The 13,353-nt window shown below is 39.2% G+C and overlaps 1 protein-coding gene across 1 annotated transcript in view; it reads right to left on the bottom strand.

The window, feature by feature from the left end:
- Positions 1 to 13,353, bottom strand: part of LOC137123594 (sphingosine kinase 1-like) — a 32,047-nt gene that overhangs the window by 13,290 nt on the left and 5,404 nt on the right. The window contains exon 2 of the mRNA XM_067497595.1: positions 4,760 to 4,909. Within this exon, the coding sequence (XP_067353696.1) occupies positions 4,760 to 4,909 (150 nt within the window). The remainder of the gene's footprint in view (positions 1 to 4,759; positions 4,910 to 13,353) is intronic.

The following is a 13,353-nucleotide window of genomic DNA, read 5'->3' as shown; positions in this document are numbered from 1 at the left end:
TGTACTAACAAATTCTGTTCAATGCTTGTTTTACCATCTTTACAAAAAATGCCTTGTCAGCTGACAAGGTATTTTTACAAGACTGAATTGGCACACTCTTGTTTGCTGACATAGAATGTGTTAGTTTGTATAACCGAAGTGTGTGACAGTCACTTAATGGACATCTAAACTAAACAAATAACAGCTTATTGAGAATAACTTTACTCATAAATGACATTAATAACAGGAGTCAGATGACAAGACTGGTACAGTACTACTCTACTACCTGTTTACATTAAATACAAAGCTGTTGCCAGTTACAACAGCTTATTCTAGCCCGGCACTGTCCATAGGTAACAAAATCAACCCACAAGTGCCACAAAAACAAATTTACTAGTTTCTCCCAAGTTTAATTTGGACAAAAAAGATTTTGTTCTTTTAAAGCAGCCATTGTGTCAGTGTTTTAACTGAACAAAGGAGAGAGAGAGAGCGCACAAGCGGACACACACACACACACACACACACACACACACACACACTTCTATACTTTCTGGAACATACATTGACACAATGCATTCATTAGCCCCTTAATCTATCCCTAACCCTTACACCAATGCAAATCTATACCTAACCCTAAACCGAGTCTTAAATCCGCAAACCGACCTGCAAACTTGCTAGGATCAGCAAAAGATCCTCTTTGTCAAAAGGGTCTAACTCAGGGAAAAAACTTTGTTGGCCCTTACTAGGTAACAAATACAAGCCTGTACACACAGGTGCATGCATGCACACAGATGCACACAAGAGGGATCTGATTTCTCAGCCTCTCCTCTTTCCTTTCCTAAACTCTGCAGAATTAAGAAACTGATTCCTCCTCATCAGGGCTTCATCAAATTACCTTATCTAGGCAGAGCCTACAAACTATAAAGGATTGAAGGTTTAAAGTGGGGACAACCTGAGAGGATTCAGTATGCATCTCCCCTTGTCAGACAGACTGATAATGGCAACATAGAGCAATGTGGGAAACAGCAAAGGTTATATTGTGATTATTATGGCTGAGGACAGAAGAGGACAGGAAAGGGAGAAAGGGAGGGAGAGGGGATACAGCAGAGGGGAGAGGAAAAAGGAAAGGAGGGGTATTGTCCTGTAGAGTTTCTTCTTGTGGGATGAAACAGTGGATTGTGAGTAAGTCATTTCACTCGTGCAGAGCTTGGCTCCTTTACTGGCCTCTGGTAAAAGCCTCTGGCCACAATCTTGACTTGGACTGTGGGGCATGTTGAAAACATGTCCTCAGATGGATGAAAAGATTAAGATTAGGATCTTATGAATTTTAACTCTGGAAAACTACACTGGATTTCTTCAGTTCACTGGAAACATGTTATAATTGCAACTGGAATAATGGCACATTTATCAATCCAGACAAGTTTTGTTTGCAGGTATAATTATATTCACATCATCATTGCAGAGCAATTATGTATACCATTTGGTGACTCTAGCTTCTTAAAACAAGGATTTGATGCTGTTTGTTACACATTTAATCTGACTGTCAGAGAATAGTTTGGACCATGGTAAATTATACAGGGATTTAGGGCTGGTTTTATAGTTAGGACACATACCCATATTAAAAACATTCAATAGTTGTGGCTGTACTTTACCAAAGTTTACAGTGACTAATTTCTCATCCTGATGTTGTGATCTTTAATTTCATCCTGCTGAACCACACTAGGGCACACAAAGAAGCAATTTTAAAATAATACAGTAAGTGATAAGGGATATTTACAGCCACAAGGGGGCCTGGTGGCTCAATGGGTAGAGCATCAATTTGGGATGCAAAAGGCCACAGGACCGCACCCTACCAGGTGTGGCCCCGTCCAGCCATCAAAGGCATATTGGTGCATCAATACAGTTTTAGTGCCTGTAAGGTAGCAACAAACTCTGTCATTGTGGCTTCAGGTGTGCTGTCACACATCCTGATGGCAGCACTCTTATAGCAGCAACAGCTAATAGCTGCTGTACTCATTCACCAACATAGGGCCCTAGTGGGTCATTTGGGACTTTCCCGACTGCAGTATGCACCAGCCATCTAGTCATATTTGCATGTTTTAACTGCAAACTGCAAATGCATTCCTTTCTTAAATTTCATATTTCAAATTCATAACGTGCTGCACGTTGTACAAATCACCAGCAAGGGAGTTTTACTGTCCTAGCACATGAGATTTATTCCCCTCACCCCCCACCCCCACCAGAGTGCAGTAATAGAAATATGCCTCTTAACAGATCCAGAAAGGCTCAAATTTGTTGTGCCAATGGCTGTAGGTGCTGATAGACACTTTCTGTTCTTACACAGCCCTGAGTCAAGCCTGAACTGTGGATGCACCCAGAAAAATGTACAAAACAAAGTGACAATCAAGACTCAACATCAGATTGTTTACACATCACCAGCAGCAATTATGTGAAGTGGTACCAACCACAGTAAGTACAACAAAAAGTGAGTCAAAAATGATGGGGTTGACAACACTCAACCCTGGGATGGGTGAATGACTGCTCTACATTCTGAGCCACAGTTGACCCTTAGTGTTCCCTGTTAATGTACAATGTTACCAATCTTGAGCCACCAATGTGCAAACTTTGTCTGCAGCAACTGTCTCGTGTAGCTTTTATGCAGTGCTGCAGTTAGATTTCCTGGATATTTCTTTAAAAGGATGCTTTTGATAAATTTAAAAATGGCTTAGTTTCCTTTTTGTAAGATCTAGGATGTCCCTGCTAAACTTACAGTAAGTGCCACAAAGAGAATTACAGTCAAATACCTTGTGAAATGATCTATGATATTTTTTATGTGAGTTTTGATTTTCAAAACAAAGAAAAGACAATAGAAAAACTTTGTTCACCGGAATGTCTGTCTTTTTCGCTAAAAATTTTAACTTGTATTGAGCAGATGACTACAAAAAGAGGAGAAACAAGTTAAAATTGTTTAATTAATACAATCTGACAGACATCTTGGGATGCCAGAGCAGTGAGGGAGACTGCCTTGGGGGAATCAGCATGCCATTTTTCCTACCACACAGACACACGTACGAAATCTACAAACACGAAAGACACACTGGGACAAGCACACTCTCTCTGCATCGGGCGCCCTCAGCAGTGCAGTCATCCTTCATCTATCTCCACCCCTGGCAGTGCCCACAGCAGACGCAGACCAACAACTGATAATGAGTCTGTCCACTTCAGTTTGAATCTGCATACAAGAACCTTACAACCATACGTCCTGTACAGATGTCAGTGATACACAGGAACAGCTAAACATGCTGTTTAGTAGGTGTAATGGTAAATACCCAGTTTACTTATAAAACACATTCCCAACAGACTGCTAATTAAAACCCCCAACATCAATTGTCAACAGCTCAGGAATATCGATGTGGTGTTAATGAGATCCTAAGTACCAAAATCTTAAGAGGGTTGTCAGTTTTTTTTTTAAATCACTTTTCATAGTAACATCTGTCCTGCTCCACTGAATTTAGGGAAGTTTCCCTGAGAGAGTCTGTCAAACTCATCAATTCAAGACACATATTATTAAATAATTCCAAATAGTCTCTAAACGCATTTGTGTATAACATTTGTGTTGCTTGTCAACTTTATTAAAAATGCTCATAACATAAATAATTGCATTTATTGTATGTACTGCAGTTTTATACTACAGCACTACATTTTGGAAAAAAATATATTGCACCTTTCATTCCCTTTTTACAGCAATAGTTATTGGTTACCTACTTGCTAAGATTTTATATAAATAACAGACAATCATCAAATATTAATAAGATATGCTTGATCTAATTTAGGTTTCGCTTTATAACGGGGCTTAATAATGGATATTGATAAATTACTAACCTATTCAAATACCATACTATTCAACTGTTTTGATTTTTTCAAATCTACTACTGATGTATCATTCAAGGCTTACAAATTTGGCAGAGATTACGTGATACTGTAGATTTATTGTACAAGTCTATTAGTCATATATATTATCTATAGGTGAGTTTTCTAGATTTACCTTTCATTGGTCACGCTGTTTCATGTATGCAGATTTGAGAGGATTTTGTGTAAATCTGCATTTTCATCATGGACATGTCTTTATCTGTATGTGTGTCTAAATGTGTGTACACATATTTATTACATAACAGCTCTGCATGCATAGGGTCAGAGGTAGAGGATCAGCATAATGATGGTGACAGCATAAAAACAGGTGAATTTAAAGCATAGGTGGGGTACTGGGAGAGACAGACAAGCTGGGACATGAAGGCATCTGTTGCAATTATTGTGGCCTTTGTTGAGTCATTTGTTTGTGTATGAAGCTGCTTCTGTTCCCCGTCTACCAAAGATATTACAGCTGAGGAAAAGACCAGACCAGAATGTCAGTGGGACCTTCATAATAACCACAGTAGAAAATATTCTGTGTGCGGCCGAGTTATGTGTACTAAAAACTACAAGGTAAAAGTAAAAAACAACCTGTAGGTCTGTGTTCTTGGTTTGCTTGAGTTAAGTGTGATTCCTTGCATCTGCAAACATTGTGTTGGGCAGGTGAGTAAAAGTTGAATAAATCAGAAAAATAACCATCTATGGTTCCATCCTGTATCCTGTATGTAGTTTTATACTGTGCTCTTATCTTCAACTCACTGTAGTTAATCAGCTAAAAATAATTTGAAATACCATGAAATTCCATACTTCAAAGTTCTTAAACTTTTTTCAAATGTTGTACAATATGTCATTACTTTTGCCCTAGACTCACCAGTGATAATCAGAGTGTGCAGCACATTGGTCTCATTGAGCATCTGTTGGATGTAGCTGTTGTACAGGGCGAGCGCCTGTCCTTTGCCGCTCTGTGGATTGACTAGCAGCATCATCCGGAATGGGCGAGACAAATCACTCATCAACATCCCTACAAAGGAAAAAAGAGAAAAGATGTTTGGGTACTACACCAGTGAACTGGCAGTCACACACACTAAATCTAATCAAGCATCTAATCTGTGGCTTGTTAAAAATGATTTAAGCTTCACTACAAGATTATAATACTCATTTTATTTATAAATTCAAGGATAAAAATAAGCCAACTGACAGATGTGAAAAAAGCAAACACACACTCACATATATATGTATGTAAGTCACACTGTTTTGACAAGCACAAAGGAAACATGTATGTAAGTCACACTGTTTTGACAAGCACAAAGGAAACCAAGTTAGTGTCAGTTTTAGTGTTTAAACTATCTTGGGTATAAAGCAGATTTCAGAGGGTTACACAGATCTTGGAAACACAAAACTCAAATGTGTTCAAAACACATAAGATTACACTCTAAGACACAGCATGGGGCTACAGAAGGAAGGAGCAGCACTAAGTTGGTTTTGCCTTTTCGTCTTATACATTTAATAAATGCCGGTCAGATGCTCTGATAGTGAGCGTATGAGATTATGAGAGTGTGCTGAAATATTATTATTGTATATCTGAGAAGAGACCGATATAACGAAAGTCAGAGTGATAAAACAGTTCTGCTGAATAGACGTGAGATAAAAGACTGCAAATGTTGGAGAGGAAATGTGGGGCAAACTCCGCCTCCCCTTCCCTCTCTCTTTTAAAACATGTTCCTCTAGCAGCTCAGGTGGGAAAAAGTCAGATCAAAGGAAGACAGAAGTGTAACAACAAGCCTTTACCCACATTTGACACACTGCAACTGAGGGAATATTTTACAGGTACATTCACCCACACACACACTGCTTTATATGGGAGGCTTCAGCTCAGATGGTAAGGCAGTCTACAGACAACAGGGACAGTGGTTCAATTCCCGGTCCCTCTCGTCTGCGTGTCAAAGTGTCCTTGGGAAAGACACTGAACCCCAAGTTGCTCCCAGTGGGTCAGGTGAGAGCACCTTGCAGGGCAGCCATCGCCATCGGTGTTTGAGTGTGTGTGTGAATGAGAAGCTGCATTGCGCTTTGGATAAAAGCTCTTCTATATAAGTGGCCATTTACCATTGTTAAATTATTAAAACTGGGCATTCCAGTGAGACTGTTCATGTCATGCAAAACACACATACAAATAAAACAAACAAATTGAGCCTATAAAGCAAAACCCCACAATGATATTTCTACTTGGAGAGGAATCTTATTTTGTATTGCCTTTTAACACCTAAATCTGAGCATAGAGGCAAGGCAAACCAACCAAACAGGTGTGAAAGCTGAGAAATAAAATGAGTAATAAAAGGCAAGAACTGAAGCATGGATGCTTCTGGAATCCAAGACATTTTAATTGTCAGGTTTCATTTTAATTGAAACTTAACTTTGTCAGTGCTGAGTCAAAATGATACTGCTGGAATGTGGTGAATCAGGTCAGAAAAATGCACCTCAACCTCTAACTACATCTGGCACTGGGTTATAAACATGAGGTAAATTCTTGTAGCTAATGACTGAGGTAATTAGTAAATAGAGATGTATCTGTAATACAGTGTCTATAATTGTATCTCTCCATTCAGGTGGACAGGGAGTTTAGGAACCAGATGAAAAAAAATCAGTTAATCAAGCTTCAAGCATGCCTACAACACATAAAGGCCTGAGTGTCCCATAATTTTTGATTCTAAACTCAGACAAAACTGAAGTCATAGTATTTGGGCCCAAAAATCTTAGAAATATGATGTCCAACCATATTGTTACTCAAGATGGCATAAATGTGGACTCCAGTACTACTGCAAGGAAACTTGGAGTCATTTTTGACAAGGATTTGTCAAAAACCTCACCTCACATATAAAACAAATCTCTAGAACAGCCTTCTTCCACCTACGGAACATTGCCAAAATTAGGAGCATCCTGTCTCAAAGTGATGCCGAAAAACTGATCCATGCATTTGTTACCTCTAGGTTGGACTACTATAAGTCCCTACTTTCAGGATGCCCCAGTAACTCCCTTAAGAGCCTGCTATAAATCCAAAATGCTGAACCACGAGTGCCGGCTGGAACTAGTAAGATAGATCATATTTCACCTTCACTAGCTTCTCTCTATTGGCTTCCCATTAAATTTAGAATAGAATTTAAAACCCTGCTTCTTACATATAAAGCTCTGAATGGTCAGGCTCTATCATATATAGAAGCTCTCATAGCACCATATCATCCCAGTAGACCACTCCAATTTCAGAATGCAGGCCTACTTGTGGTTCCCAGAGTTTCCAAAGGTAGAATGGGAGGCAGAGCCTTTAGCTATCAAGCTCCCCTCCTGTGGAACCAGCTCCTAGTTCTTATTCGGGAAGCAGGCACCCTCTCTATTTTTAAGTCTAGGCTCAAAACATTGCTCTTTGATAAAGCTTATGCTTAGTTATAGTTATGCTGCTATAGGCTTAGACTGCAGGGGGACCACCCTCCTCCTGTCACTCTCTCCTTTCACTTAAAAATTTTAACTACTGTATGAGATTAACTCTGTGTGTTTTCTCCCATAGTTGTCTTTCTCCTTCTCTGTCGCTCTCTCGCTGTCCCTCTTTGCAGGTGTCCTCGGCTTTGAAGCTTAGTGTTTTCCAGTGTGCAGCTACCCGTCCGAGCAACCTGCCCGATGTTTTGTTGTTGGTTTTGTTGGTCTTTTTCTTTTCTCTCTTCACTTTCCACTCACCCCAACCGGTCAAGGCAGATGGCCGCCCACCCTGAGCCTGGTTCTGCTGGAGGTTTCTCCCGTTAAACTGAGTTTTTCCCCTCCACTGTTGCCTAGGGCTTGCTCAAAGGGGAATTGTTGGGTTTTCTCTATACATCTTTATAGTCTTGACTTTATTCTGTAAAGTGCCTTGAGATGACTTTGTTGTGAATTGGCACGATTGTTTGCAAACACCACATTGAAGCTTATGCTTTTTAGAGTGATACACTCCATGATGAGGAATGTTCAAAACCTTTCCATTACTGCGGCCAAGGTCCTTATCTGGTCCTTACTGCATCAAGAAGTTTATCTGTGCAAAATGTAGCTGTGCTGTCAGAATCCAAGAATGCATACGAAGTAATTACCTTGTTGCTCTTTTTTTGCCCCACAGGAACTTGGGGCAGGAACAAGAATGTCCTCGGTGGCCCAGGCCCAGCAAGGAAGTGTTGATTACTTCTGCTGCTCACAAATCCGCTGATCACTGCCTGTTTATCACCATCCACAGATTCCCCTGCCTTAACAGGTGTGTTTTCCTTGACTTGTATTTGCGGCAAAGTAGGGTTCATTCTTGAGCAAATCTGGCAGTTTCCTTTTCCTGACAGCGTTTACTCATATTTTCTCATTTCAGACACCGAAAACATATGCCTTTGCTCTTGAGAAAGTCTATCTTTTTATCAAACAAGTTTCTCAAAGTGATTCCTAAATCCATAGACTAAATCCACAGCTACACACTTTCACTTCTACCTTATTGCGGTCCCCACTATCTTGCAGCCAGTTCTTTTGCTCCACATACATGCCTCTCTTATTTCGTCCACATCTGTTCCTTTGAATAGCTGAGCTTAACACTTGTGTAACAAACAATTGTTTTGCATGGTTTCCTTGACAACTGGTTAACCGTTCTTAAAAGTTAAACTATAAAAAGCCAAACATCAAAGCCATATTATGTCATTAATAACGTCAACAGTACACGTACATATGCTTCTTAATCTCATTAACCTCACAACACCCAACATAAACAAAAACAGATGAAATCCTGGTTTGCTCATACATTGCATTTGGTGTTTTTAACCACTGTGTGTAAACTGTTTTACAGTTTCAAAATAAGTACTTAAAAATGCAGCAAGGGTAGAGTATAAAGCAGTTCTAATATACTGTTTAACTGCAAAACAACTGATTTCTGTGTTCAATACGAACTGGAACCCTGAGGAAAATCGACAGTAGTGCCCTGATGGATCAGCTGGCATGACAAGTGGCTCTGATAGCCCTGACCTTGCTGTCCATGTGACCCAACACACGCACGCAGAGACACACAAACGACCTTTTTGGCTAAATCCAACTCATGCCACTTCCTGTGTCCCAGGCCTCCCTATCTCAAAACATTCCAGAATCCATAACCACCTTTATCTGTTCGTCTATACTTTTTTACAGTTTCTGTGTCTTGGTAGTCATCAGTTTGAAACAAAAATGAAGAGAGACACATTCACACAACTGTTCTGTTCTTTCTTAAATGAAGTGATAAAAATTCAGACATTGAGACAAAAAGATGAAAAACAACCCACAGCAGCAAAACTCTGCTATGCATCACAACTTAATTCCCTTGATGTGTGATTACAAACATCTCATCTGCTCTTGTTAAACCAAAGGCATGGGAACTGTCCCAAATTTTTAAAAAGGGAATAGTATATCACAGCTATCTGGGTGCATAAAGCCTGAGTATAGGCAGCTTTCCTAGCTTGGTCTGACAACTCTCCAGCAGCATAGGTCTACAGCAACTATAAACTTAACATTTTACCTGTAAAGAAAGGTTTGTTTTCCTAATAAAACAATAATAAAAAAAAAAAATTCTCATTTATTTGCAGTTTTAGCTTTATTTTTCTGTACTATTTAGCAAAAATGCAACCCTTACTCAGCCTGTTGCATCCTCATTATTTAATCTATGACCTTACATGATCACTTTTTGTATTGCTGATTGACAACTCATACTGACTCGTAACTACATGAGTCCATTATACTGGTGTCTCACTCGAGTTCCTATAAATGAGTTAGACATCAGTAGCTAAGCATGACGAAGCATTAACCATTTGTGATAAAGGAAGTGAGAACCAATTTTGAATGAAATTGCAACCGCACTTCGTTGTCATCACGCTTAGCTGAGCCCACGGCACTTCACTCAGCCAGCATAAATTTGCAACTCAGATGGGACCACAACCACCCCGGTCAGATGTAGTGATATACAAGTAAGGGCAGAGACAAGATTTTGCTAGCCACAGACAGGTTTGTGTCTGACTGTACACCAGCTGGTTGCTCAGGGGTCATGCTGCATAGCTTCCACATTAACACATATATAACCTGGTACGTATACTGTCCCTGCCCCATGTAGTGTGAGAGATTCAATACACTCCATGGCCAGAATAATTCCAATTATCCTCATTCTATTTAGTCTTTCTGGCTTTTTGCTCTGAAACAATAAAGCTCGGGAAAATAAAAAAGTGTGCGCAACTCAAAAGGTAAAGAAGCTAATAAATTGATCAATATGAAAAGGTGTTGTTTAGTATTAGCTGTTAACTACAGCTACAGAGTAAGCCTGAAAATGTAAGAAAAATGAACTACAATACTTAAACATGATCAATAAGATGTTCACAAGAAAGCTTGCAGTTATACGCTGCAAGTTTCAAGTGCAACTAAAAATTTGCAAAAATTACCACAATGCAGCACAATGTTTTGCCTCTAAACTGAGGTTTCTGAGCATACTGTAGTTAACTACATACCAACTGTAACCGCATGATAGCAGATCACAATGTCTGGGGTGTATCCATCCTGATTAGAGGTTCAAGTCCGAATGATCTTATACTCAAATGTCATATCATTCATAGTAATGTGCTTTATTTGGAGTTTCTTGGCTCAGATCCAAACTGCAAATCATTGCATATTACACTGTATATAAGGATATTTGTTTTTGACCGTTGCTAGTTTGATTAAACATGTCTACATATGTAATGTATACACAGTGCTTGATCATGTACAGTAACTCAATCTGTGTATGTCAATCTGCTCAAATACTGTAATTAGATTATGTGGATTTTTATAATCCACGACCAGGTAATTTACAGGATATTAGCAAAGTAAAAACCATGAGATTAAAAAACTAAATGGGGAAATTTAATGTTTTACCCTTTTGTACAAACATTAGTTAAATCCTTTTTTTAATAATGTGACACAAAAAAAAATATCTCTAAACTAAGTTTAAGATTAGTAATTGCTCTATATATTATATTTGCAGGTTAATACAAATATAAATGGAGGGTTTGATTTTTTTGTTTCCATGTGACCGTAACACATGTAATTTAAAAGGGTCCTTTTAAGAGGTGAGACTCTTTTTATTAACTTTTTTTAATAAACTTTCTGACGTGTCCTGTGTTTTGATTTTTTTTCCCCCAGTGGCACTTACATTACACAAGAGAGACTTACATTTCGCCTCAGGCACCCAAGTGCGGTAATATTTAAGTTTAGTGAAGTGCTAACTCTTGTCCATAAAATTGTCTGTATATCAAAGAGTGGAAGCTGCTCAAGCACACAAGTAGATTTTTGCTGAGCCAGAACCACAAAGGGTGTGGAAGGAGGAGGAGGTGCTGGTGGTTAGCCTGCTGTACATCTATATTAAGACAGGCAGAGAGTTTACGACATTGAGGTTTTTATTAAAATCACCCTGCACCATTTGTCATGTATTTCTCCCTACATTATACTACATTTGTCCCACAAGCATAGAGGAAAGTCAGAAAACCAGAGAGGGAAAGGCGCTTAGAGGATATAACCATCGTCTGACTGTGGGACAATGTACGTCCCATATGGGTATTTTAGGTTTCAGGGTCAGATTAGGGAGGGGAGATGAGGTTGGTGCATGAAAACAAACTCCAAAGCAAAAACTTTCCAAATGTTAGCCACTTACATTGCAGCTAATTTAATGTTTAGAAATTTTCTTTCAATGAAACTGCAGCTTAAATTTATAATTAACGTCAGCAGAGCAGAAACGATTCTGGACTGTATGTTTATTTCATGCAACTATTTTTTAATTTTAAATAAAAACATATTATTTGAGAGCAGATTGTGCCCTACGTGTGCTAGTGCTGTGTGCCAGTGAATGGAGTAAATGGACTTCCCACTCTGGAAAAAAAAATGAATGAATGACTTCATCTGAGGTGAACCAGCTGCTCTGTAGCTGATGCTCAATTAGTAGTTATTGTTGTCTGCGCATCGCAGAATGACTGGAGAAACAATGTCTGAGAATAGTAAACAGGGTGAGTGCTCAATGCTTTTTATGCTGCCAGTTTAAGATTGAACTGTGCAAAGTATAACGGGTTTTCCTATGAATGTATTTTTAAAAAATCATCAGCATCCTCCATCCATCCAACCATTATCTGCAACTGCCTATCCTGTTCTGGGTTGATGGGGCCTATCCCTGAAGCCTGCCCCAGCTGTCACTGGGCGAGAGTTTGGGTACATCCTGGACAGGTCGCCAGACGATCTCAGGGGCAACACAAAGAGACAAATGCAGACAGACAACCATTCACACTAACATTCACAGCCAATTTTAAAGTCACCAATTAACCTAACATGCACGTTTTTGAACTGTGAGGGGAAAACCCACGCAAGCAGGGGAAGAACACGCAAACTTCCCACATACCGGCCACTGTTCATCCCGCAAACCCGCAACCTTCCAGCTGTGAAGTGATAGCGCCAACAACTCCACCACTGTGCTACCCCAGAATCCCCCATTGTTTGAATTTTTTCACTGAAAGAGAGATAGGGCATGAAGCTGGTGCCCCAGAGGTAGGCAAAGCTTGAGAGGCTGAATCAGAGGTCTCAACAGCACGTCAAGCTCTACTGCAGCCTATTGTATGTCCAATGGAGAGCAGTCCTCACTGCTGTCACACACAAATACACAGCCTCTAATATACAGAGAGAATACACTACACACAAAACAGGGATTTTCATTGTAAAGTGACCTTTTTTACCCTTACTCCTATATAGCACACATGGTTTCTTTTGTAAGAGAATGAGGAAGTTTCATCATTCTTGTCTGTTTAAGACTAATTAATCACATATGGGTGTGAGACTTTTCATAATCAATGCCATGAATAATGACCAAGTCCTTTTTTAAAATATCACCAAGATGATTACCACCTGGGTATGCACCTACACATACAATATATGTCACGATGAAACACATACATGTTGACATATGCATTCTGGGATAACAAACACAAAGCAAACTCAGTCCACTGAAACTACAAGTGTTTTGCCAGACCACTGAGACCACTGAGGCTGAATAACTAATTTCCAATTGTTTTTTCGAGATAAACATATCTTATCAACAACTTTCATTTGATTTGGTAGCACAGAGAATGTGGAAAATGTGGTTTTAGTCCAAGCAGAGCTGGAACACAGACAAAAGATACATTGGTACTGTCCTCTCCCAACCTGCAGTATGAAATAACAAAGCTGATATTGAAACTGATTTTATTATTGAAACATGATTTTCTGTAAGGGTAAATTCCTAACATTTTGGTGGTCAAAGGTCAAAGTTAAAAGTTAAGGTGAGTTCACATCTGTTCTATTCTTGTCAATGTTAGCCCCTGGAGGGAATTTCCAATAAAGAATAAATATCTCATGAACTTTTTAGAATTTAAATCTAAGTGTAACTTGACTTGCTTAAGAATGCATACA

The sequence above is a fragment of the Channa argus genome, chromosome 3 (genome assembly GCF_033026475.1).
Source record: "Channa argus isolate prfri chromosome 3, Channa argus male v1.0, whole genome shotgun sequence".
In the NCBI taxonomy this organism is placed as follows: Eukaryota; Metazoa; Chordata; class Actinopteri; order Anabantiformes; family Channidae; genus Channa; species Channa argus.
This window is presented reverse-complemented; position numbering and strand designations above follow the sequence as displayed.